We start from the raw sequence: 25,816 nt of genomic DNA on the forward strand, positions 1-25,816 counted from the left end.
CAATTCCTCCCCACAGTCATACTCTGCAAATGACCAGGCAGCGGACATGTGGCCAGGGCACTCCTGCCTGCTCTCCCTCTCCATCTGGTGAGTCAACATGTGGAGAAGGTCCTCTGTGATGGTTTTAAGTGCTCACATCCAGTCGGCACTCTGTCCTTGCCCCTGTGTGTCACGGCTGTGTCATGCGAGCATCAGCTTCATCCCTGTAAAGTGCAAAGTGATGATGTATATTGGGGCAAAAAATCCCAACTTCACGTATACACTGATGGAATCTGTGCTGGCAGCAACAGACCAAGAAAGGGATCTTGGGGTGGTAGTGGATGGCTCGATGAAGATGTCAACCTTGTGTGCGGCTGCTGTGAAAAAGGGAAATTCCATGCTGGCCATAATTAGACAAGGAATAGAGAATAAAACTGCTGCTATCATACTGGCCTTGCACAAATCTGTGATGAGACCACACTTGGAATACTGTGTACCGTTCTGGTCACCACACCTAAAAAAGGATACTGCAGAGGTTGAGAAGGTGCAGAAAAGAGTAACCAAAATGATCAGGGGACTAGAGCAACTGCCCTAGAAGGAGCAGTTGTTTAGCTTGGAAAGAAGGCGGTAATGGGGAGACATGATAGAGGTCTATAAAATTATGCATGATATGAAGAGAGTAGAGAAGGAGAAGCTTTTCTCCCTCATAATCCTAGAGAGCAGGGTCATCTGCTGAAGCTGGAGGGTGAGAGATTCAAAACAGATAAAAGGAATTATTTCTTCACACAACACATAGTTAAATTGTGGAACTCCCTGCCCTAGGATGTGGTGATGGCTGCCAACTTGGAAGGCTTTAAGAGGGGAGTGGACATGTTCATGGAGGAAAGGGGTATTCATGGCTACTAGTAAAAATAGATACTAGTAATGATGCATACCTATTCTCTCCAGGATCATGCCTATTAGTTGCTTTGGAACACAGGCAAGGCAATGCTGCTGCAGTCGTCTTGTTTGTGGGCTTCCTAAGGGCACCTGGTTGGCCACTGGACTGCTGGACTTGATGGGCCTTGGTCTGATCCAGCATGGCTTTTCTTATGTTCTTATGTTCCTGAAGAGACAAGGTAGCCCTGGCTTTTTTTGCTGCAGCAAATAAGGCAGAACCCAGCACGCTGATCCTTCACAATAAAGATTTTGCACTGGCATGCTGATCACAGGTATATGACCTCTTGATCCTTGCCAGGTACAGGATACAACATTAGAATGTTTACACCTGTGGAGTAAAAGTATATTGATACGATGGAATTGCCCAATACCTAGCGTGTAATTTTGAGATCCAGAGCTGTTTTTTTTTTTTAGTGCCAGGTAATAAATCTCACTGGATCACAGTCCTGAAACTCTGGAAGAGCCCTCAGGTTTAAGGCTGTAGCCTCATTCAGGAAAGGATTCAGTATAAAAGGAAAAGTGTAATTCTAGCCCTAATCAGAGTTCCACAACTGTTTCACTAGAGCAGGAGGCTCCATGTTTACCTTGAATTCCTCATCAGGCTAAATCTGTGCAATTCTCTCTCCTGAGAAATCTCACCAGCCTGGGGAGAGAGAGACAATGTGTGTGTGGTATAAGAGAAGGGGCACTTAACGCAAACTAATTACTGTAACTCAGCTTGGCCTACCTTACAAGGTTGTTGAGAGTATAAACAAAGCTGAGCTTCTGGCAGAAAGAGTGTGATACCAAACATTATAAAGGAATAAGATATTCTGTCTTTCCTTGAAATTTCCACAGATATTTTGCCTTGGACAGTCCTTCCAAATTCACTTCAGCTTTCTCTGTATGCTTGCTAATAGTTTTAATGCACTTTTCCCCAGAGATTCCTCATTCAGGGAAATTCTTGCCCTAACCCTTTCTTCAAACCTTTGTCAAGTATTAATATGTTGATAGTTATAACCCCTCCTCCTTGGTTTTGTTCCTTAGCTTCTCTCTCAAGGTAAAAACCCAGGAATCGCTTGGGAATATTCCCTTCCTAAGGCAGAAAATGAAAAGACGACCACAGTGAAGCATAACTATACTTGGGCTGTCACCCATTCCAAATGCTCGGTCTCGTGTGGAGGAGGTAACGTATCTCTGAAATGTTCAAAAATACAGTTTTATTGCAGACTGCAGATTCTTTCCTGTCCAGAAATAGCCTCGCCTCGGCACTTCCAGACAGCTCAGAAAGGTAACCTGTAGGAATAGAAAACTCCTTCATAGGTTATATTGTTACATCAGTGCCAAAGTATTATGTTAAACATGGAAATCACACGGTCATTTATGTTGCCAAAAACTTGTTAATTGAATTGACCATCTAGAAAAGATCATGCAGATAATGATATTTCTAGACCTGGGATGCTTCATGTGTATCACTCTGATGGGGGAAATGAGATGACTAAAATGAAGCATAAAAAGAAGTAGCTGACTGCAAAGATCATGTCCTCTTGGAGGGGTTGAGAATTGTGTTAACATGGTGAGGGCACCATCTTTGCCGATCCTGCTCCCCTGCCGGGGAGGGCTCAACTTACAGTTGTATGGCTACAAGTGATAAGTGTTTTGATTACTGTGAAAACAACTTTTGCATGTTTATTTTTACAGGGGTTGAATTTAGGATTTTGTTACTCTACAAGAGGCACGAATGCTTCTCCTCATCCATTCTACCTCCTTTACTGCTCCAATGGACCTGTGACCTTCTCCTCAGACTCTTTCCTTCCTCCTTCTCTGGTCGAGGGTCCTATCATGCCTCCACCATCTGCATTCTCTCCCTTCCACACCCTATCCTGATTCCCTTCCTATACCAGGTTGCCGAAGGCTATGGTGGGAGGCCTGTTTGCCTGCTGCCACTCCCAGAAGCAGAGGGAGAAAAAATTGAAAACACATGTTGGCATTGTCTGCGCCATGATGTCACTTCCAGGGAAAACCTGGAAGTGACAGGTAGTTCTAGGAGGTTTCTTGCAATTCCTAGCGCTACCCAATGTTACTTCTGAGTTTTTCCCAGAAGTGATGTCCCAGCGCAGACAATGTGCCCCCCCCCCATGTCCCCACTCCTGAAACTACTGCCAGGTGCTAGGCATGGCCTGGCAACCCTACTACTGTCCTCTTCCTTGCCTTCAGCTCCAGGACTTTGCACATACCTGACATTATGCTAAGTGCAGGCACATAAATGAATCAGTGGGTTGAGAAAGGCTAGAAGGACCAGCAACACTGACCACTGATCTGTTACCAGGCTGGCCAAGATACAGGCAAAACTAACTTACACTAAGTAGCAAACTCTGTATGGTGGATAGGGTTACCTGGCCACAGCTGGCAACCCCTGGGAGAAATTGAGGGGGGCTGTTGCACACTGACATCACTTCCAGTAAAATCTGGAAGTGAAATCTTTAGAGGCTGTAGTTTTTTGTAAATGCCAGAGCAAACACTATGTCACTTCTGTTTTTTACAGGAAGTGGCACACTGGCACGACACGTAGGGTTGCCAGGTGGGTAGTTTTGGCGGGCAACTGGCTGCCAATCCACCTAGCTGTTACGAAGTGGCGATTGTATGCGTGCACAGCTGCACGCCCACTATGGCATCACTTCCGGGTTTACCTCCAGAAGCATCGCCGCAGCTGCTTTAGCACTCAAACCTGCTAAAGCAGCAGTGGCGATGTAAATCTGGAAGTAAATCTAGAAAGGACATAATCACATGTGTGTGGCTGCGCACGCACTCAGCTGCCTCAGCCCCACCCCCTAAAACCTCCCGCTGATCAAGAGAGGGGATCTGGCAACCCTAACAACGCGGCATATGCTTCATTCCCCCACCCACCCCATTTCCTTCCTGGGCAAAGAGCCAGGAGCTGGGGTGTCTCCCACCACTGCAGGCGGCCTGGCATACTAAGGCTGGGGAAGAAAGAACTTTTGGGTGAACCATGATAGAGTTGTTTGAGAGAGGGATCATGGATTTAGAGCTGCAGGCCAGACTGCAAAACCTGGGAGCCAGACTGGGCCCTGGTCTGTCAGCTGCCTACCCTTGCTGTAATGGCAATAATGTAATCATAATCAACAAGCAGTGTCTGTATTTATAAACATGTATTTGATAACTATTGTGCATTCCTTTATTGAACTAAGCTAGCTTACCAATTACTACAGTGACTCATTAAGGGTCTCAAAACCAGCACGGTTGTCTCCGGTACATACCACATTGTGATCATTGCATAATAGATATCAACATTCCAGTTTACCCCTAACAAACATCGGGAAACCTTCTGATTAAATACAACGGTAAGGAATTATTTAGACCAGGGGTGTCAAACTCATTTGTTAGGAAGGCCGGGTATGACATAAATGTCACTTGGTCAGGCCGGGCCATGTGTAAATAAATAAATAAATAAAAAGGGAGAGAGGGAAGGAAAGAAGGAAAGAGAGGGAGGGAAAGAAGGAAGAACATAAGATCATAAGAAAGGCCCTGCTGGATCAGACCAAGGCCCATCAGGTCCAGCAGTCTGTTCACACAGTGGCCAACCAGGTGCATCTAGGAAGCCCACGAACAAGACGACTGCAGCGGCACCATCCTGCCTGTGTTCCACAACACCCAATATAACAGGCATGCTCCTCTGATCCTGCAGAGAATAGGTATGCATCATGACTACTATCCATTCTAACTAATAGCCATGAATACCCCTTTCCTCCATGAACATGTCCACTCCCCTCTTAAAGCCCTCCAAGCTGGCAGCCATCACCACATCCTGGGGCAGGGAGTTCCACAATTTAACTATGCTTTGTGTGAAAAAATACTTCCTTTTATCGGTTTTGAATCTCTCACCTTCCAGCTTCAGCAGATGACCCCACGTTCTAGTATTATGGGAGAGGGAGAAAAACTTCTCCCTGTCCACTCTCTCCAAACCATGCATAATTTTATGGACCTCTATCATGTCTCCCCTTCTCCGCCTTCTTTCCAAGCTAAACAGCCCTAAGCGTCTTAACCGCTCCCCATAGGACAGTTGCTCTAGTCCCGTAATAATTTTGGTTGCTCTTTTCTGTACCTTCTCAAGCTCTGTAATATCCTTTCTTAGGTGTGGTGACCAGAACTGTACACAGTAGTCCAAGTGTAGTCTCACCATAGATTTGTACAAGGGCAGTATGATATTAGCAGTTTTATTCTCTATTCCTTGTCTAATTATGGCCAGCATGGAATTTGCCTTTTTTACAGCAGCCGCACACAGGGTTGACATCTTCATTGAGCCATCCACTACCACCCCAAGATCCCTTTCTTGGTCTGTCGCTGCCAGCACAGATCCCATCAGTGTATATGTGAAGTTGGGATTTTTTGCCCCAATATGCATCACTTTACACTTACATTGAATCTCATCTGCCATTTTAATGCCCATTCTTCCAGTATGTAGAGATCCTTCTGGAGCTCTTCACAGTCCGATTTTGTTTTAACCACCCTAAATAATTTGGTGTCATCTGCTAACTTGGCTACTTCACTGTTTAACCCCAACTCCAGGTCATTGATGAACAGGTTGAAAAGTACCGGTCCCAACACAGATCCCTGAGGGACCCCACTGCTCACATCCCTCCATTGTGAGAACTGACCATTGATTCCTACTTTCTGCTTCCTATTTTTCAGCCAGCTCTCAATCCATAAGAGGACTTGTCCTCTTATCCCATGACTATGAAGTTTGCTTAGCAGTCTTTGGTGGGGGACTATGTCAAAAGCTTTTTGGAAATCCAAATACACAATGTCCACAGGTGGGAGGGAGAGAGGGAGAGAGAGAGAGAGAGAGAGAGAAACAGTGATAAAGAGAGAGAAAGAAAGAGGGAAAGTGAGAATAGAGAAAGAAAAAGAAAATGAAAGAGAGGAAGAGAGAGACAAAAAGGGAGGGGGGAGGATCTTGGCTGGGCTTGAGAAGCTCAGAAAAGGAAGGGGAAAGCTTCCCGGCTGGCGCGCGGGGCTGCAGCAGGCGGCCCATCCACCCCAGGAGAGAAAAAGAGAGCTTCCCGGCTGGCGTGCAAGGCCGCAGCGGGCAGCCCGCATGCCCCAGAGAGGAAGAAAGGAGGCTTCCCGGCTGGTGTGCAGGGCTGCAGCACGTGGCCCGCGGAGGGGGAGGGAAAGCTTCCCGGCTGGCGTGCGGGACTGCAGCGGGCAGCCCACACGCCCCGGGGAGAAAGAGGTGAGGCTTCCCAGCTGGCGTGCGAGGTTGCGGTGGGCAGCCCACACGCCCCGGGGATGGAGAAAGAAAGCTTGCACACCAGGGGAAGGGAGAGGGAATGCTTCCTGGCTGGCTCGCAGGACTGTAGCGCACAGCCCGCGTACCAGGTGAAGGGAAGGGAAAGCTTCCTGGCTGGCGTGCGGGGCCGCAGCAGCTCTGGGAAGCTCAGAAAATGTCAGGGGAGGGGGAAAAGAGGGCCTAGCTGCCTCGGCTGGAGAAAAGCCCTCCGGAGGCCGGATTCGGCCTGCGGGCCGCATGTTTGACAGCCCTGATTTAGACCATTCTCAAACACTATGGTTTTGAGATCCTTAATAACTCACTGTATGCCCTGACCTGGATGGCCCAGACTAGCCTGATCTCGTCAGATCTTAGAAGCTAAGCAGGGTCGCCCTGGTTAGCATTTGGATGGGAAACCACCAAGGAAGACCAGGGTTGCTGTGCAGAGGAAGGCACTGGCAAACCACCTCTGTTAGTCTCGTGCCATGAAAACCCCAAAAGGGGTCGCCATAGGTCGGCTGCAACTTGACGGCACTTTGCACACCCACACACACACACACACACACACACACAATGACTCACTATAGTAATTGGTAAACTAGCTTAGTTAGATATAGGAATGCACAATAGTTATTAAATATATGTTTATAAATACAGACACTGTTGATTACAATTACGTTATTGCCATTAGTGATGTGATTTTGTTGAACTTTAATGTACAGTACTGATTATTTTGATTTTTGTGTACCCTTGCTGTAAGGCAGACAGTCACACACACACACTTTCTATCAGACTGAGATGCTCTTAACTAGACTCTCTCACATCTGGAGAAAGCATAGATACCTAAAGCTTGACGTGAGACAAAGAGCAAATTATAAGATGCTACAGTCTGCACCTGAGTCACCTCTCCTCTTACAGCACATCTATCACCAGGATTAAAACGCTGAAACACTGGCCCAAAAACATTGAGGTGATGTCATGAGAAAGGGAAAGGTCAGCACGGCTGTGATCCTTCAGGAGGTGAAGCTGGTCCTTGTCTCAGCAGCTTTCATACAAATTCTTTTTGCCTTTGATCTTAAAGTTGCTACGCTTGTCAAACTGGAGCGGTATTTTTAAATGATCCATTAAAAAAACACCTTTTTCTTTCATCTTTTTTTTTTTTTGCTTTTGATTTATATTTGTACGTGAAGTTCACCTGGACAACTAGGATTAGTTACCCATGGATTTTTCTCAATTACACATTACAAAACTGAAACAAAATGCTAGGCTGCTGTCAGGATCCTGGAAATCCCAGCTGGTTTCTAATCCACAAAATAGGGTGTGTGGGGTAGGGTTGCTAGCTGTGAAATGGGAAATACCTGAAGATTTTGGGGGTGGAGCCGGAGGAGGGCAGAGTTTGGGAAGCGGAGGGACCTCTGCAGGGTATAATGCCATGCAGTCCACCCTCAAAAGCGACCATTTTCTCCAGGTGAACTGATCTCTATTGGCTGAAGATCAGCTGTAGTCCCAGGAGATCGCCAGCTACTACCTGGAGGCTGGCAACTCTAGTGTGGGGAGAGGTGGGAATTGTTAAGGGAGAAGGGGCTTGCTGGGATTGTCCTCCTGCTGGTGTTTTAGGTGCATGCTGACATTGTGAAATAGGAAAAAGCCACTAGGAAACGGGTTTCCACAGAGAAAGTCATTTCCATAGAGTTTTTGGAGGAATGTGCTAGAGCATCCCCATCACTTCCAGGATAAATCTGGAAGTGATATTACATGCAAATCGCCCCCCATCCAGCTCCCGCCAGTGGCGGGGGGGGGGGGGCTGGCAACCCTATTTGCAGCAAAATCTCTGTTGGGAGCCAAATGTTTAGTTCTGGCCTGAGTTTCTATGAATTCTTCCTTCACCATGGACAACTGGCAGTTGTGGGGTGGTGGGGCCCATTTCATTTTGTTCAGCTCCTCTCAGAACTCGATTTCTGCCAGGCAGTGGTCCTGCGCCAGAATCAGTGTACACTAATTAATACCTAGCCTTTGGGACAATTTGAAGTGGGGGGAAAATTACAAGAGGAGTAATTTAACAAACAAAACAAAACTGATAGTTCTGCCTCACCCTATCTCCATCAACAGTTATTCTGCTGGTCTGCATCAGAGAGAAAGATGAGCGAGGCCTCCTCCGTTGGCCTCCCAGGAATGTCCCTCTTTTGCCTGCTCCCTTCGCAATGGTCATCCAGCTGGAGACAAGAAAGTGATGCCTCTTTTGATCAGACTACCCAGGACCAAATGCCATTGGTCTCCATCTCTGTCAGAATGCTCCATTGGTAGCATCAGATGGTGGGGCTGCCAAGAGCTGACCTGTTCTATCAGGAATCATCTCTGAGTAGGGTTGTCATCCTTCAGGTGGGGCCTGGAGAGCTCCAGAATTACAATTGGTCTGCAGACTACAGAGAGAAGTTCCCCTGGAAAAAATGGCTGCTTTTGAGGGTGGACTGCATGGCATTATACCCTGCTGAGGTCCCTCCCCTCCCCAAACCCCACCCTCCCCAGACTCCACCCAAAAATCTCCAGGAATTTCCCAACATGGAGTAGGCAACCTTGTCTCTGGGTCTTCCTCATACCTTATCTACCACAAATCACAGGACTTTTCCAACCCTTGTAGCAAGTGTTGAAATACAAAGGACCAGTCTGGATAGAGTTCTAGTCCTGTAGAGCCCATGTATAGTGGGAGCATGGGATTGCAGCTATCCCACCTACCACAGCATGTGTATTTTGCCGCTGAGCCGCTTGCATAGAACCTTTCAGGTTAATTGATAAGGGCAGGGTCTGGTAAGTCCAGGGGGCCACATGGGGCTGTCCTTTTACAGGTTTTACTTGGGTTAATGATTGCAGGGTTATGAAGCTGGGGCACACTGGGACCTTCTTTTGCACATAAACCCCATGCAGAAAGAACGTAAGGAATGTAAGACCAGTAGGTCCAGAATGGAGGGCAAGTGTGCCTAGTGGGTGAGACAGGTATGTTCCTGCTGTATCACCATAAATGATTCTATGTATTTAAAGCCCTATCTGAACTTTCCATAAAGGAGACCCCTCTACAGCAAATGTTTCTGGATGCCACTTGGCACAGCCTTGTGAGGTATCATTGCAAATGATCACCACACAAGTCTTTGTGCGAATTGGACATTTTGTGTGTGTGCCTGGGATATAGGATCCATATGGGGGTTATTATGTATGCGTAGGTTACATATGAGGCCGGAGACAGAGTTCCAACAGCAACCACTTTATTCAGTTAACAGGGAAGATAGAACTAACTTAACTGCAAAACACCCCAAGTTATATACAGTTCCCAACCACCCAGAGCTACCCACCCCCCAGCCCATAGTTGGATGGCCAAAGTCCACCATCCAATAGGAGAAACAGATGACGGAGCCTGGAGCAGAGCCTCAAGCTCAACACAGTTCAGCACAGCTGAGTTCAACAGTTCAGCAGTTCAGCATAGACCTTGCACCAACTAAATACATTACAGGGGTCTTCCTGTAGTTCTTCATCACCCTGTATTAACAGAAATAGAGATAAGCCAGTACCACTAAGCTTAGCAACTCTGGGTTGAGGAGGCCAGAGTTTGGGGAGGGGAGGAAACTCAGGGATGGGATGCCAAAGACTCCAGCCTCCAAAGCAGCCATTTTCTCCAGGGGGAACTGATCTCTGTCATCTGCAGATCAGTTCTAATCCAGGGATGTCTCCAGACCCAACCTGGAAGATGGCAACTCCGGGTACCCACCATTCTATTTCTTTTTAAAATTTGCTTTAAAACAGATAATATAAACATGTGTACAGCATTACGGTTAACATCTGCTGTCTGCTAGTCAGCCCTGGCCCAGAGCCCCTTTACCAGCACAGGCCCACATCTAGGCACTAGTCTTCTGTTTGCCGCCTGTTGTGGTATGCCCCTTTCAATTCAACCTGGAGAATTTCCCAAATGTGTCAAATGCTGCGGTTTTCAGTTCATGTTTCCCCTGCCCCCTCCATGGTAAGTTTCTTATGTTCACAAGATCACATTAATGTACTTGTGAAAAGGAATGTTGCAGTCACATGAGCATTCCTGTTTGTCGGTGGTTTTAGCCAATGAACTCCATGAACTAAAAATGCATCACTTTGAACAAAAAAACAGAAGAATGGTGGACTGCTAATTTACCAGCATCATTTCATAAACAAGATCAAGTAATTGTAAGCCCTTGGCCCAATCTGAACCAAAAACCACATCAGAGACAGTCAGGTCCAAAGAAGCTGGTTTTTACTGGTCAAATAGGTTAACAGAGCATAAAGAAAAGGTGACAGCAATGGAGCTTGCTGGCTTGCACTTCTTAATATAAAAGCATAGAAAAAAGCAAGAGATTACAAAACACAAACAGCGCTGTGGTTCCCACAGCTTCAAAAGGGTTTAGGTATGCATAACAGTCCTTGAGTCTGGTCAGTGGGAAAACGAAACCAACTGAGACACAGGCCTGACATTCTGCCCCCCTTAAGGCCCCCTCCCATCTTGCAAGGGGGATGGCTTGTCCGGGTAGGCGGTGTGGCAGGCGTTCACTAAGTGTGGGGCGGAGACATCCTGTGCACGCACCCACTCATCGTAGGCAGGGGGGAAGTGCTTCCAGCGAATTAGGTATTGCAGGGACCCATGCCGTATACGTGAATCCAGGATCTTTGACACTTCAAAATTTTCCTTCCCCCCCCCCCACCATCACGGGTTGCTCGGGAGGCGGTTCCGGGTGCCATTCCGAGGAGGCGACATGAGGCTTAAGGAGGCTGACATGGAAGACTGGGTGGATACGTCTCAAGGTTTTAGGGAGAGTCACTTCCACAGTGACAGGGTTAATGATCCAGGCTATGGGATATGGCCCTATGTACTTGGCACTGAGTTTGTGGCAAGGGCGGGTAAATCGCAGGTTTTTGGTGGAAAGATACACTAATTCACCAACTTGAAAGTCCTTGCTGGGAGAGCGATGCTTATCTGCTTGTGCCTTATACTTGCGCTTGGCTCTGTCTAGGTTCCCACCAGCCAGGGCCATGTGGTGCGGAGAGCATGCGCCCAAGAGGCCACGTCAGGATACCCCTCCCCCTCGGTTACCTCTACAGGGGCAATAGGACCGAAGTCCTGACCATACACAGCATAGAAAGGGCTGAATCCTGTAGATTGATGTACAGCATTATTGTAAGCGTATTCTGCAAAAGGCAGCAGTTCCACCCAGTCATCTTGGTGGTAATTGACATAACAACGTAAATAACATTCCAGTACATCATTGACACATTCAGTTTGCCCATCCGTCTGGGGATGATAGGCACTAGACAAACCTTGCTCCACCCCCACCAACTTGAGAAAAGCTCCAAAATTTAGCCACGAAACTACTTCCGCGGTCGCAGATTATCTTGCGTGGGAAGGAATGTAGACGGAAAACATGACACAAAGAGGCAGGCCAACTTGGGGGCGGAGGGAATACCCGCACACGGAACCAAATGTACCTGTTTGGAAAATAAGTCAGTAATAACCCACAGTACAGTTTTGCCCCCACTAAGTGGGAGATCCGTCATGAAATCCATGGCAATCACATCCCAGGGCTTGCTGGGAATTTCCAGGGGGTGTAGCAGTCCCGGGGGCTTGCCTTGAGACCGTTTGACCGTGGCACAAATAGGGCAGCTGCGAATGAAGGAGTCCACATCAGAACGCATCCCCCCCCACCAAAACTGTCTACGCAACAAGTGAAGGGTTTTCAGGAACCCAAAGTGCCCCGCAGTTTTAGCTCCATGGGCCAATTGCAGGACTTCTCTTCGAAGTATCTTAGGCACGTATAATTTCGAGTCTTTGTACCAACAACCACCTTGCTCAAGTAAACCTTGGAACAGGGTCTGGGCAGTGCGTTCGGCTAAGCACTGAGCACAAAGGGAGTCCAGGAAGGAGTTGGAGAGGATCACCCCCCTCCTCCCGCAGAAGAGGGTGGATCAGGAGCGGGTGGCGATTGAGGGGGGGGGACTGGTTGTTGCGGGGTGCCGGGTACAGACAGCGCAAGGGGGGCCAGCGAGGGAGCCGGCTGGTTAGGGTTGAATACTCTGTCGGCTACTGTGCGGCTTCCAGGCTGGGGTCGAGTTTGGGACCGGGTCTGCACGGCCAGTACGGGCAGGACCCCTCTGTGCGCCGGGGTGAATAAAGAGTCCGTCGGCCGATCACGTTTTACTGGGTATTGAGGCAACCTGGATAGGGCATCAGCAAGTACGTTCTGTTTCCTGGACACATGTTTAAGAACAAAACGGAATTGAGCAAAGAAGTCCGCCCAACGCTGTTGTTTTGCGGACAGTCTATGGGTCCCCATGAGGGCAGCTAGATTTTTGTGATCTGTCCAGACTTCAAAGGGGATCCGGGACCCCTCCAGGAATTGCCTCCATAGAGTAAGGGCATGATGGACGGCTGATGCCTCCTTCTCCCAAATGGGCCAGTTTAGTTGGGCATGCGCAAACATTTTCGAGAAGTAGGCACGGGTGAAGGAGACCGGTCCTCTCTGGGCGAAAATCTGGATGGGCATCAGGTTGCCAGCTCTGAGTTGGGGAATTCCTGAAGATTTGGAGGTGGAGCCTGGGAAGGGTGGGGTTTGGGAAGGGGAGGGACTTCAGCAGGATATAATGTCATAGAACCCACCCTCCAAATCAGCCGTTTTCTCCAGGGGAACTCTGGATAACAGCTGTAATATCAGGAGGTCTCCAGGTCCCACCTGAAGATTGGCATTCCTAGATGGGGAGAACTTTCTAAGCATCCTTAAGCAAGCTATTGGGACCATTCTCTTTTTCTCATGGAAACTCAAAGCATTTTTCAGAACTGGTCTTTGCACTTTGCCCCCATTAATCCAAAGCAAAACTGGGGCTATTTCCACACAAATCATTTACAACAAATTATACTCATGGTCGATCTGTGAGGTTTGGCAGCGCATTCCAATTTTTTGTCCGCATGTCGCCCTTTTCACTGTTGTATTTTGTTTTCCCAAGAATGTTTTACCCTGTCCGCACTTTCCTGAAAAAGAATGATTTTTTCTCCTGGGGAGCCTGGTGTCATTCGTGATGTGACTCACCCCTCTCCCCCCCTTTTTTTGTGTTTGCACATGCACTCTGGCAATGGTGTGCTGTGATTGGTCGTTGTCTCACCGAGTTCTTTGGTACTCAAAGTGGATGCCCCGACCCGAACTGCAATCCACCATGCAACAACAAACACATTGCGAATGGATGCAATTTTCCTTCACAGTCTGATAAAAAATTAAAACCTTCCATTGGTTATGTCTCCCATGGACTGCAATAAGCAACGATATACACAGATAGGAAATGGAACCCCTCACAAATAACCCAATTTCAAATTCAGCAACAGGGAGGGTTCTAATACTCCCACGTTCCTTTCTTTAGTATAAATAAATTAAATTTTAAAAATGCTGGGAAATGGGTGGCCGGAGGGGAGGGAAGGGGGAAGGGAGATGGGCAACACAGTGGGTGTGGACAATGGAGGGGCAAAGAAATGAAGAGTGTTTCAAACATATCCGCACCTTAAGGGAAGTCATCTTTGAAACGGAGAAAAAGAAAACATTGTGGTATAAGTGGTGGTAGAAAAAAAGGAGATTAAACTATTGCAAAATGTTTTCAACACCAACGGGGGGAAACAGTGCGGACATGAAAAAATAAAACATTGCGTGAAACATTGCAAAACGTTTGTGCAGAAACAGCCTGGGTTTTATAGAATCCTCCCTCTCTCCCCATGCTCAGCTATGTATAGCAAGGTTTGACAATGTTTATGAATCCTAATTTGTCCATAGTTCTAGGTTTACCAGTATTTAACAAGGAGAGATAGGAACAAGAGAAGAAGGAAAAGAGGCAGCAGAACTGGAAGAACACAACTGGCATAGCAATTAGAAGCAAATGGTGGATAAAGTTACCAGAGTTATTTAAAGCTCTAAGATGATCAGTCATGAATTAGTTGATACTTAAAGGGGGGCGGAATTACAGGCTCTTTTTATTTGCACTGGGGATCCAAATCACAGAGTAATCAAATACACAAGATCAGGGTTATGTAAGACATACACAGTGAATTTAGATAATCAAGATGTATGCAGCTGCTCGTGACTTTGTGTTAGCCAGCTGTGTTGCTTTGTTTGCAGGTCAAATGGTTGCCAAAGAAAGCTGCTATAAAGACCTCCAAGTGCAAGTGGATACTTCTCTTTGCAATCCGCAGAGTCGGCCCACCACTGGAATTGTTCCTTGCAAAATGCCACCTTGCCTTCCGAGGTAATGAAGTGCATTGCCAGTTATGTGGCTCTCAATTAATTGGTAACCAAGTTATTTCGCACCCCTTTATCTCACTGGAGCCATCTGTTTGTGATTTGAATTCCTTAAGGAAAAACAAAGCCCTAATCTTGAGCTAAACTATATATTTTTTAAAACCCTCAATGAAATATAATGTCCAAATCCTTGCACAGTTGATTTATAGATTACAGAAAGAGAATGGGAATTGTTCTTGTGTGGTGCTGTGGTGTTACTCTGATAACGCTTGAGGGAAGGAATTGCATATCCCAGCACACAACCGAGTCCTTCAGCCCACACTGGTCTCTCCCCATCCACTACAGTAGCCAAATTGAGGTTGGGGAATTCCTGGAGATTTGAGAGTGGACCCTGGGGAGAGTGGGATTTGGGGATAAGTGGGACCTCAGCTACATATAATGCCGTAGAGTCCACCCTACAAAGCAGTCATTTTCTCCAGGATAATTGATCTCTCAGGGTCATCTAGTCCGACCCCCTGCACAATGCAGGAAATTCACAACTACCTCCCCACCAACCCCCAGTGACCCCTACTCCATGCCCAGAAGATGGTCTATTTGCACTCTTCATCTTACTACAGTGGGGAAACTAGAATGTTCCAAAAGGCTTAGAACAGGGGAGTCAAACATGTGGTTTGCGGGCCGAATCCGGCCCCCGGAGGGCTTTTATCTGGCCCACGGAGCCGCTGGGTGGCGGGGAGTGGGAGGGCCCCTTTGCCGCAGCCGCGCTGGGCCGCAGAGCCGCTGGGCAGCTGGGGGTGGGGGGGGAATGCTTTGCTACGGCCACGCTGGGCCGCAGAGCCGCTGGACAGTGGGGAGTGGGAGGGTCACTTTGCCGCATCCGCGCTGGGCCGCACAGCTGCTGGGGTGGCCGGGGGTGGGGGCGAATGCTTTGTCGTGGCCGCGAAATGGGAGGGCCACTTTGCCGCAGCCATGCTGGGCCGCGGAGCCACTGGGGCGGCCGGGGGTGGGGAGGGAGGTTTTGCCCAGGTCGCGCGGGGCCACTGGCATGGCCAGGTGTGTGCGTGAGAGGCTTTTCTCTTCCTCTTTTTCTGTCACTCTCTTTTTCCTTCTCTCCCTCTCTTTCTTCCTCTTTTTCTGTCTGTCTGTCTGTCTGTCTCTCTCTCTCTCTTTCTATTTCTTTCTCTCTTATTTATTTATTTATTTATTTGTGTTCACATGGCCCGGCCCGACTAAGTGACATTTATGTCATATCCGGCCTTCCTAACAAATGAGTTCGATGCCCCTGGCTTAGAATGTTGGGAACTCTGTGTGTGTGTGTGTGCTTGGGCATATTTGCAGGGTCCTTATTAAATTCAATACCTACAATGTAAGGTTCCTCAAGAAGTAATTCATTCAGAGCAAAATATTCTGATGTTGGTTGCCACTTGGGGGGAAAAAGTTGCTTAAATTACAGTTTTTTTAAAAAAAGCATTCTGGTGAATTTTTAGCTACTCAAATTCTTAGTCCAGCTTTGAGGATGCTTCTGATTTCCTTGATCCTGACTCAATATAGCTCAATGCTTATTTAGTCCTCACAAATACTAAAAACGCGTAAGCAATTCTATCGTGGCTCCTCAGGCACATATAGCATCTTACATCATGTTGTGTGCCCTCTCTCAAGTTAAAAGAGACATCAGAATACTGTTTTAACTGTCCAGACATCATTTCTGTATTTGATATGTAATCTTTTAGAATTCATGGCCTCAAGACCTGCAAGGCTTGGCTGCCGTCCCATTTTTGATAGCTTAAACCAGCTGAGCTACTGCGTGAAGTCTATAAATATTAGGTTTAGGTTTACACCAGAACAAAGCTTGCGCTGGTGATTACGTTGCTGAGCCTCTCCAAAACTTATCTGACATTAAACATTTGCGTTTTGTTCTCCCTCATGGGCGATATGAACTGATTATAGAGCTCCAATTATGTCCAGTTTACTCACCTTTACTTTATGGTTATTATTTTGCTTTGAGAATTCAAGGAAATTACTTCCTTTTTTTGGTCCAGTGTTTCTTCCTAGAAATTGAAGGCAAACTGAAGATCTTTCTTGATGCTCTCCTCCTGAGTTGTAACTTGCTAATCGTGTTTGCATCCTGCCCTATATGTGCAAAATAACCCAGCTCTGTGTTAAGGCCTACCCCTTAGTAACATGCAACAAATATCCTCCCACCCAATCCCCAAACTGCCTCCCTCTGATGCCCCTTGCACAAGCTGAAGACCCTCCACCCTGGGGTACAAGTGAACTGACTCACTTGCTATATCCCTCCCCTTCTGCACTCTGTTCCTCAGTGCATGCCATTGGGAAGTGTTCGCCCAACCTTCAGGGGCTTCTCTAGGGGAGGGACTATGGGTGGGAAAGCTATGTGCTTCTTGGAGTCTAAGCTAGTGGTTCTTATCCTTACTGCCTACCAAGTATGCAGTTTTCTCAATGAATGTCCCACTCCCACAGGTTAAAAAAAATTAAGACATAAACCGGCACTCCAGACAAGGCAACGCATACATGTATATTTATGATGCATGTGATTCAACTCACAGATCTCAGGCATACCTTCCTTAAAACCCTTGTGCCTAATACCCATCGGCCAGCTCCTTAATGCCAGGTATGATTCATGTATTCTGCATGCCACCCTTTTAGCTGCCTAAGGGAGTGGGGCAGGAGATCTGGGGGTTTTATCCTGAAGCCAGGGTGAGCATTTATAAAGCAACTCTCTTCTGCTGGCTGTCAGGAGACAAGGGGCTCTCTAGCATCCCATTTGTTCTCAAAGTTCTGAATGTCCACCAAGATTTGTTTAAAAAACAAGCATCCCACATAGGGAACTGTATTTTCCCCACTGAGAATCATTGGTCTAAGCCTGGATAAATGTATAAAAAGCTCCCCCTGACACACTCCTGCCCTGGCAGTAGCAGAACACCCCATCCATAGAATCATAGAATCATAGAGCTGGAAGGGACCACCAGAGTCATCTAGTCCAACCCCCTGCACAATGCAGGAAATTCACAACTACCTCCCCCCCGACACCCCCAGTGACCCCTACTCCATGCCCAGAAGATGGCCAAGATGCCCTCCCTCTCATAATCTGCTTAAGGTCACAGAATCAGCATTGCTGATGGATGGCCATCTAACCTCTCCTTAAAAACCTCCAGGGAAGGAGTGCTTACCACCTCCCGAGGAAGGTGTTGGCCAGTGCTGATGCTCTAAGCACTTCCCACTGCCTCTGCTGCATAGCTGCAGTTTGTCTGCACTCTGCATGACATACAGCCTGTCCATGAGGATTAAAAGCCCAAAATGCATGCCTCTTGTGAGCGTTACACAGCTTCACCTGGTGTATTGCAAGCACAGTGAAGTGTTGTGTGTTAAATTCTCAGGCATCAAACTTTTTTTAAAAAATGGAATCCATGAAGCAGAAGATGCAGAAGTGTTGACGAGAATGTTTTAGGTCACTTGCAGAGGACTTGGGTTACTGCTCCAGGTTTCCCTCTTTCCGTGCTCTTTGCCAAGCACCTGTCATCATCTCCCGGTCTTTTCCATGCCAGTGTCTGATATCAGACAGTCATCTTTGGGGAAGAGAGAAAAGTATGAGCAGATGCCCTGGGCGGCCTGAAACCTGCTCCTGGGGTCAGCCGGGAGAACATCTGTTCAAACAGCAGAGCAAGGGAAAACGTGACCACATCGTGTCCTGCTGTTTTGGCTGTATCTCCTCACTGGTTTCTAATACAACAGCAGGGGCAGAGTGTGCTGAGGGCCATTAAACAGAGAGGAACGCCAGGACAGAGAATGTAAACAAGCTATCCTTACAAATGCAAGATGAGAGATTGATGGGAGTTCCCCAGTGCACAGAACCCTTTCCCTTTGCTGCAGCTCCAGGATGTATGTGTGGTGTTTTGAAATTTGCAATGAAATCTAACAAAATGACTATTTTTTAAAAAAAAATACATTGCAGATGCTTGGAGAGGAGCTGAAAAAACTGAGATAAAATAAGAACAACACATGCTGTTTTCTTCTGTACCTCTACACCAGTTCCCCCAACAAACTTCTTTGTTATCTGATTTGCCTTGCCAGATTATATGGAAGCCATGGCAAATTTGAGGTGTTATTGTTCTATAAATGCTGCTGTTGCTTACTCAAGAATTGGAAAGAATTATTGTCAGGTTTTTACAGCAGCCTGGATAGCCCAGTTTGGCCTGAGCTCATCAGAGCTTGGGAGCTCAGCAGGGTTGGCCGCAGTCAGTACTTGAATGGGAGAATGGCAAGGAATGCCAGGGTTGCTCTGCAGAGGAAGGCCCTGGCAAACCTCCTCTGCCCCTCTCTTGCCTTGAACAACCCATGGTTGGGGTCGCTGTGAGTCAGTTGCAACTTAATGGCTCTTTCTTCATCTTCTTCATCATTGTTTTCTTCTTAATTTTTATAGCACACACTTGGGAATTTGAAATTTTATTATATTTACAAGTGTGAAAAATTGTATCTTTCAGTGATTGAACTTTGATAAAATATTACATTTTTGGTAATGTGTTCCCCCTGTTTCTTCTCTTTGCTCTGCTCTGTTATATTTTGTCATGAATACTTATTACCGGGGTTGCCAGTCTCCAGTGACACCTGGCAATCTCCCAGAATTAAAACTGATCTTCAGGCTACAGAGATTAGTTCCCCTGGAGAAAATGGCTGCTTTGGAAGGGGGACTCTGTGGCATTACACACTGCTAAGTCCCCTCCCCTCCCTAAACCCTGTCCTTCCCAGGTTCCACCCCCAATCTCCAGGAATTTCCCAAACCAGAGTTGGCAACCCTACTTATTACGTAAGCAAAATTGGCATTCCCTGTGCTTTTCCTGGTGTTTCAAAATTTTCCCATACCCCCTGGATTTTCAAATTTCAAATACCTTTATTGGCATAGTACAATCTGCAGTATATAAAAGGATAAAAGTTAGCCCCCTGGATTTCCTGAGAGGCATTTGTCTTTTTCCCTTCCTGTGTGGGTAAAATGAGAGGATCCCTAAGTAAACTTCTTTGAACTTTCCAGAGGAAAACCAGGACACAAGTGTGATGAGGTGTGTGTGTGTGTGTCCCATTGACTTGTATCCTATGACTCTGTTCAATCCAGTTTGAAGCCTTCCTCTTCCCTCAGAAGAAAGCTCCTTGAGTTATTCCTACTTAGTTAAGCGGAGTGGTAGGATACAAGTCCTGGGGCTTAGAGGAAGCAGGAAGCCACAAAAAGGTTACCCTTTTTCTCCAAACCTTTTTCTAGCTGGGCTGTTGGCAACTGGAGCGAGTGCACGTTGACCTGTGGAGGAGGAGAACGATATCGGTCTGTTCACTGCATGCAGAGAATTCAGCTCAAGCCGGAGTGGGTGTCCCGCTCTCTTTGTCGTTACCCGGCCCCCGTCACCAGGGAGCTTTGCAACACCCAAAACTGTCCATCGGCCTGGAGTGCTGGGCCCTGGTCCGAGGTAAATTCAGTTCACAGATGTCTTCTTCAGCTACTAGAGTGTTCTGTCAAGGTGCTTAGACTGGGATCTCTTTGTTAGTTTACCTTGGCACTCGTATGGAAACTATACCATCCATTCGGTCTGGATTTCATTTTTTTTTTTTAAACACAGCTTGGCAGCTATCCTTGAGGCACCCATGGCTGATGGAAGGAAACTTGATGCCCAACCACAAAAAGGCTCATCCAAGGCAGAAACCCACTTTCACACAGAACAGCCTTTCTGGGGCTGCACTTAGGGTTGCCAACCTCCTTTCCTTTTATCCCTTAGAAGCTCCTTGATCCATTGATCTTGAGCAGCATATAACTAGTGTTTGAGGGATATAAGGACTGGAACAAATCTTGCCACTGACAATGTAGCCTTGGGATCCCTATCGCTTAGTAGAAAAGGCATTATGTCAGACACAGAGGCATTAGATTTGTAAATTAAAAGAGGGGAAATATAATGTGATCGAAGTTCCTCGTAAAAACGGCATTCCAAAAGGGCATGAGCTAGTGAATCGATAGAGCCAGAAGAGCAAGGGCAGATCCTGACTGAATATGGTGTATTCAAAATTCTGCCCTGCACCACCATAGAGGGGTTAGCATTCAATCTAGCTAAACAAAAAGCTCTAGAAAGACGAGGAGTTGTCAAATAATATGTATAAGCAGGCAAACCACGTGGTGGTGGTATTCCAAAGAACTGGGATGAACAGACGCGGCGAGCACGAAAGTAGTGTTGTTATAATCAAGCTCTTTAATGTGCTTTTTAATTTTGGTGAAAGCTTCAGTTTTCTCAAGATCTAATAACATATCCTGCGAGAAGCCCAACAATGACAGTTTCTCATCTAAGACTTTTTGCCATGAGGATTTAAAAGGGTCGTGCTTCAGAGAAGCTAGGAACCCCTCAGTGCTAAAGCACAGTTTAAGGTGCAGTTTAAAGACAGCCAACCATGCCCTAGCTTCGAGTGACATTTGGCCAAGGTTGCCAACCTCCATGTACTAACTGGAGATCTCCTGGGATTACAACTGATCTCCAGACAACAGAGATCAGTTCACATGGAGAAAATGGCCACTTTGGAAGGTGGACTCTTTGGCATTATAACCCTTTGAAGTCCCTCCCCTCCCCAAACCCCACCCTCCTCAGGCTCCACCCCCAAAATCTTCAGGTATTTCCCAGCATGGTGCTGGCAACCCTAGCTGCATTGCTTCAGAACATTGGGTGGAACCCTGCAAGTTTGAATAGTCTTCCTTATTGCCAAGTGTTTGGTTTTTTTTTAGAAAATTCATGTATCACACTGAAGGGTTGGAGTCTAGCCTTCGATCTGACATACAACTTCCAGGTCTTCTGCTATAGTGAGAGACCTTGCCCCAGCAGCTTCTGACCATGGGGGGGACGGGGATTGGTGTAGTGGCATCAGCATGACATCTCTTCCTTTGCTGTGAAGCTCTAGAATGCACCAGAAACTACTGTAAAGCCATAGAGCTTCTGGTGAATCCTAGACCTTCACATTGACATCACTTCTGGGTTTGCCTCCCATGTCCCTGACCCACCTCCAGCTTAATGGCAGCCACCAGCTGGCTACCCTAGTTCGATATGCCTTTTGCCCCATACGTGCACAGAGTTTCACTTGAGGAAACATTCAAACTGTAATTTTCTCTCCGCACTAGAGTAGCTCATCCAGAGTGATATCACATCGTATTTCTAAGCATGCAGGTTGGCTTTAACAGCCAGTTCTCACATTAATTAAATTTGTAAAAATGCATCCTGCTAACAGCATCTTTCATTTATGTCTGTTTTTCTTTTTCCTAGTTCTGGAAAACATTAACAGCCAAATGTTTTATTTTTCCTGCTTTCTCAGTGCTCTCGAACATGTGGGAAAGGGTGGAGAAAGAGAGTAGTCCTATGCAAAAGCTCCAGTTCCTCTTTCTGGCCTCAGATTTTGCCTGATTCAGCCTGTGTAGTGGAACTAAAACCAAAAATGCAAGAAACCTGCCTCCTTAAGCGATGCCACAAAACCAAGAAGCTGCACTGGCTTGTGTCTACGTGGTCTGAGGTAAGCAAACACTATTGTGGATGAATTCCAGTATTTCTATGAATTTCAGTATTTCTCTTAGAAGACATAATTACAAGCCTGCACAATAAAATCCATCACAGGAGAAGAGAGACAGAAAATTCTTAGACCAGTGGGGTTGCTCTGGCAGCAGCCTCTTTGAGATCCATTCAGATGTGCCCATTCCTTTAAGATATTTTATGTAAAATATTGTCATAGGTTTGTCTTCTCCCCCTCCCTCTTCTTTTAGTGTTCTGTCACATGTGGAAAGGGATTACGGAGAAGAACACTGAACTGTGCAGAGAAATCTGTTTCTGGAAAGTACAGAGAGCTGGCTCCTAAGAAGTGCTCCTACCTACAGAAACCCAGCGTGGACTTGGAAAATGCCTGCATCTTAAACCCATGCCCCAGACACCCCATATCTTCACCCACAAGTCAGAGCAGCTGGTTCTCTTCTCCCTGGTCTCAAGTAAGGAGCACTGCTCATTTTGAAATCGGTTTTATGTGTTAGTGTGGTGTAGTGGTTAAGAGTGGTGGACTCTAATCTGGAGAACTGGGTTTGATTCCCCACTCCTCCACATGAGCAGCAGACCAATCTGATGAACCGGGTTCGATTCCCCGCTCCTCCACATGAAGCCTCCAGAGTGACCTTGGGCCAGTCACAGTTCTCTCCAAGCTCTCTCAGCCCCACCTACTCACAAGGTGTCTGTTGTGGGGAGGGGAAGGGAAGGCGATTGTAAGCCAGCATATAAAAAACAACTCTTCTTCATGTGGGGGGCCTCAGGGCCTCACTATGTGCTACAAAGTCCTTATGCTTGTTGGTGGCCTATGCAAGTGTGACAGGGAGGAATAATTGACGCAAGCTTTATGTTTGGTTGTTTGGTTGTTTATATACTATTGCCCCTTCAAGGCTGAATCATGTGGCATTCTGGGTAATGAAGATGGCAGTTAGCAGGCTTCAGTGCCGAAGTGATTTTGGTTCGGAAAGGTCAATTATTCATGGCTGTTTGCTGCGGTTTCCATGCTTTGTTGCGCCGGACCTTATTTTTGATTTTTCACAGCTGCCGCGAATTGGCCCATAAAATTCGCAGCATCCCAGCAGCAACTCAAACTTGTGTTGCTACAATCTTTCCCTTTGCCCCACCCTTTCTGCCGGAGGGTCCCATGAAAAACTCCCTGGAGTCGGATTTCTTCTCCCTGCCCATCCCGGCAAATGTCTCCTCCCTCTCCTACATCTCCCCACCCACAGGGGCGGCTATTGGCCAAGGGTTCCTTTTTTGTTCTGACCAGAAGCCTGCCCCTTTTCGTGCGCTTTGACCGGCCACTAGATCTGCGCTTGAGTGCCGTACCAAATCCAAATCTCTACGGCAAGATTACAAGAGATGTGTGGCCTCCCATGCACAAATGGCCCTGGGCGCTTTGGCTGCTGCAGTAATGAAGAAAGAAAAAATAAGGGGGAAACAAAGAGGGGGGTGAAGAAGAAAAAGGTGCGCGAGCGTAAATCACGAGGGGAGAAGTGAAAAGAACTATTCCAAAGGGTGACGAAGCAACAAAAGCAGAAAACAGAAGTCAACGGGAAAACGAATCCAAAGCTGAAAGGGAAGGGGGGGGGGAACCATGCCGAGTCAAAGCAGAAAGGGAGACAAGGGCCGTTTACGCAGGGGAGGTTTTGCCTTGGATTTGCCGCTCTCTCTAGATGCACATTTTCCCCATCCAAATTCTCAAAACTCTGCATTGGGAGCTTATTGTTGAGTTTTGAGAATTCGGATGGGGAAAATGTGCATCCAGAGAGCGGCAAATCCAAGGCAGAACTCCACATGCATTCGGTTGCATGAAAGTGGAGTCGAGAGGTTTGGAGCCCGATAGGACTTCTCCTTCCCCCTCTCCTTCAGATGCCTCCCCTCTACGGAGTTGCCATGGGCGGAGCTGTGACAGAGGTGTGGGGGGGCCTCAACAGTGAGCTTGTTGGCAGGGGGAGGGCTGAAACACCAGGGGCAGACACAACCGCTGTCAAATGCTGTGGCCTTTTTCTCATGAGTAATCCAAGCTACATCGGGCTTTATGTATTAGATTCACATCCATGAATAACCTTTTAAGTTTGGGGGTTTTTTTGCTCCGCCTCAAGAGAGCAGCAATTTTTTGAGTGAATAATTGATCAAAGTGTTTTAGTTCATGTTCGGTGTGTTCTTGGGAAACACAAGACAATATTTTCTACATATCCTGCCTTTTCCCCTGATCGGAGTGTAACACAAGCACCTGGTATCAGATGCACAGTATGAATTTTGGGCTTCCCAGATGCACATTGACCCTTTTCAGCTCGTGACTGGGGTGCGCATGAAGATCCCTCGCCTGCCTGTTTTCACATCCTGGAAGTATCCCAATGGCAACCAGTGGGAGGACTGGGGGGGCAGCGACGTGAGGGGCTTGTAACATCATTGATTGGCTTCTATGGGAGGCCTATAGAAGCCAATTGGTAGACCTAGCCTCTGAAGGGGGACTTTTTCCCCCTCCTCGGAGTCCAGGTCTACTGCCAAGAAAGCCAGTGGGTAGACATGGCCTCCCAATGGGACTCAGTCGGAGGCCAGGTCTACCAAAGGAAGCCCGCCCTGCCCAACAGCTGATAGGCGGGGGGGCCAGGAACCGCTGAGCAGCCCGCCCAGCAATCACGCTGCTAGAGGGGAGGGGAGGCTTTAGCCTCTCAATCATTGAGGGAAAGGGAAAGGGGGACCCGGCCATTCTCCACGGTGTGGGGGGGGGAGACAGTGCACCCGCTCACCCGCTCTCTCTTTCTCTCAGGCGCAGTCCGGCTGCCTGCGCAAGCAGGTGCAAGAGCAGGGGCAGTTCGGAGAGCAGCACTCAACGGGCCAAAGAGCCGCATGCGGCTCGGGAGCCGCAGTTTGCAGACCCCTGTTCTAGCCTTATGTTTCTGTGGACTTACTGAACTCGCTGGCTTTCTTAATAAAACTTTCAAACTCGCGACTACGTTTGGAGTAAAGTTCTTTATGAAAGAAACGCAACGAGGTACTGCAGTCTGACACAAAGAGGGAAAGGCCACTGCTTTTATGGCCTGTGTATGGGCTTTGGGATATCATCCGATAGAAGAAGAAGAATAGGAGGAGGAGTTGGTTTTTATATGCCGACTTTCTCCACCACTTAAGGAAGACTCAAACTGGCTTACAATCACCTTCCCTTCCCCTCCTCACAACAGACATCCTGTGAGGTAGGTGAGACTGAGAGAGCTCTAAGAGAGCTGTGACTAGCCCAAGGTCACCCAGCTGGCTTCAGGTGTAGAAGTGGGGAAAGAAATCCAGTTCACCAGATTAGCCTCTGCCACTCATGTGGTGGAGTGGGAGAATTTATTTAAAGATGGCCATTGGCCCTATTGCATGATGTCACTTCCAGGGGAAACCTCAGAAGTGATGTCACACCTCTCTAGGTATTATACCCCACTGAGGTCCCCCCTTCCAAAACCTTGCCCTCCCAGGCTCCACCCTCCAAATCTCCAAGAATTTCCCAACCCAGAGTTGGTAACCTTACATGCAAGCTATGGTTTTTGTAGGAAAGTAGATCGATCTGAGAGCTAATGACAGAAGGTTGTTACAGCTCTCTGTCATATTTACCTAATGAGGTACTGCTCTTTGCTTGTTAAAGTTTCTTAGGGGATTCTTAAGGCCGCTTGAGTATGTTGTATATTAATGAACCACTTAACATTCATTGGGGAAAAATTATTGCAGATAGTTATTACCCAGCACTTCTTCAGGAAACTGCTCATGACTCAGCAACCAGCCAGCTCCCCACACTCAGC

At 47.3% G+C, this 25,816-nt stretch overlaps 1 protein-coding gene across 1 annotated transcript in view; it reads left to right on the top strand.

The window, feature by feature from the left end:
• The window catches only part of ADAMTS16 (ADAM metallopeptidase with thrombospondin type 1 motif 16), a 97,557-nt gene that overhangs the window by 66,337 nt on the left and 5,404 nt on the right, over positions 1-25,816 (top strand). Inside the window, exons 17-21 of the mRNA XM_056862659.1 lie at positions 1,945-2,083; positions 14,350-14,476; positions 19,742-19,943; positions 21,820-22,014; positions 22,262-22,480. Of these exons, the coding sequence (XP_056718637.1) occupies positions 1,945-2,083; positions 14,350-14,476; positions 19,742-19,943; positions 21,820-22,014; positions 22,262-22,480 (882 nt within the window). The remainder of the gene's footprint in view (positions 1-1,944; positions 2,084-14,349; positions 14,477-19,741; positions 19,944-21,819; positions 22,015-22,261; positions 22,481-25,816) is intronic.

This window comes from Euleptes europaea, chromosome 17, assembly GCF_029931775.1.
Source record: "Euleptes europaea isolate rEulEur1 chromosome 17, rEulEur1.hap1, whole genome shotgun sequence".
Taxonomy (NCBI): Eukaryota; Metazoa; Chordata; class Lepidosauria; order Squamata; family Sphaerodactylidae; genus Euleptes; species Euleptes europaea.